This window comes from Spea bombifrons, chromosome 13 (genome assembly GCF_027358695.1).
Source record: "Spea bombifrons isolate aSpeBom1 chromosome 13, aSpeBom1.2.pri, whole genome shotgun sequence".
Taxonomy (NCBI): Eukaryota; Metazoa; Chordata; class Amphibia; order Anura; family Pelobatidae; genus Spea; species Spea bombifrons.
The window spans coordinates 18,552,220-18,553,453 of NC_071099.1; the positions used below are offsets into that span (position 1 = coordinate 18,552,220).

Genomic DNA, 1,234 nt, shown 5'->3' on the forward strand with positions numbered 1-1,234 from the left:
TACAGGGCTGTATAGTTAACGTGTACTAAAATATACAATCAGAGTAAAACCAGTTGTGTCCACGTGAAGCCCTTAAAGGACAGTAAAGTCACAAATCCAGCACGTGAAAATAGGTTTCTCTGTCAGAAATTGGTCCTTCGGTCTGTCAGCGTTCCAAACTGTAGTGACATACTGACTGCTCGTTAATATAAAACTGTATATTCTTACAGTTTGGCAAGTTCAGTGGAACGTGGTGCATAGAAAACACAGCACAGGTTCCTCCTACAGCACAGGTAATTTTACCCAAATCAACCTTCAGTTTCCTAGCAATGGTTTGTGTTACTGTCCCTTGTTTACTTCACATTAGACATGAAAACAGCATTTAGAATAATCTTTACTAAATCTCCAAGAATCTGACACACTTTACAGCATTGAAACAAGTAATAATTACACCGCTACCATCACTCATCCCCAAATCGTGTTACCACAGATCTCACATTACTGCTACACCGACATTCTCATTGCCAGATGGCTGAAGGACATGCAGACCTTTGGCACGCAAGAACTTTTCTCATAGAGTAAGTTAGTTGCACGGCACCGAGTTCTGCACATGACTCCCTTTGTGGGTTCCATCGCAGTACGGAGCTGTTTTTGTCTGTTTGCAGCCACAAAGCCAAACTGCCTTGTCTTCAGTGGGGGTGAAACGCAATGGTGACAGGCCGGGGGCTGCCTTCCGGTGGGAACCGTCACAGAAAGGCTGAAAGGGGATAGAATAAAGAAAAAAAAAAAAAGTGTGACCGAGGGGAAAATGTTTTGCAAACATGTACATGGGTGACGAGTATGCAGATGGGGGCTACACTCGCTTTAACCTGGGACCTGATGGACTAGTCACTAGCAGATCAATTTAAGCTGCTGTGATTTTCCTATTCAGCTGTAGCCGTACAAGCCGCATATACAGCATATACTGCCAATTAATTATTTGGATTTGGATTTTCACGGTCACCAAACCTTTATGCGAGGCCACGTTCACCTTTTGTTTTACGATTTGGCACTTATGTTTTCGGACACTGCCTTCTGGTGGTGAAGCCTAAAGGGGGTTACTTCCTTACGGGAGTGCCCCACGGCAATGGGGTCTCACCCTTCGGGGAGAGTCCCAAGATCCGACACTCCCATGGGGGGGGGGTATTTGTCTGGGTTCCCCTTCTGGGGACCCAGTTTCGTATTGGGCTTCTGCTGCCTCTTCGGAGCACAGAAT

The 1,234-nt window shown here is 45.6% G+C and overlaps 1 protein-coding gene across 1 annotated transcript in view; it reads right to left on the reverse strand.

Annotated features, from left to right (window-relative positions):
- Positions 1-355: 355 nt before the first annotated feature.
- The window catches only part of CISD3 (CDGSH iron sulfur domain 3), a 1,624-nt gene continuing 745 nt past the window's right edge, over positions 356-1,234 (reverse strand). Inside the window, exon 3 of the mRNA XM_053453149.1 lies at positions 356-736. Within this exon, the coding sequence (XP_053309124.1) occupies positions 563-736 (174 nt within the window). The 3' untranslated portion in view covers positions 356-562. The remainder of the gene's footprint in view (positions 737-1,234) is intronic.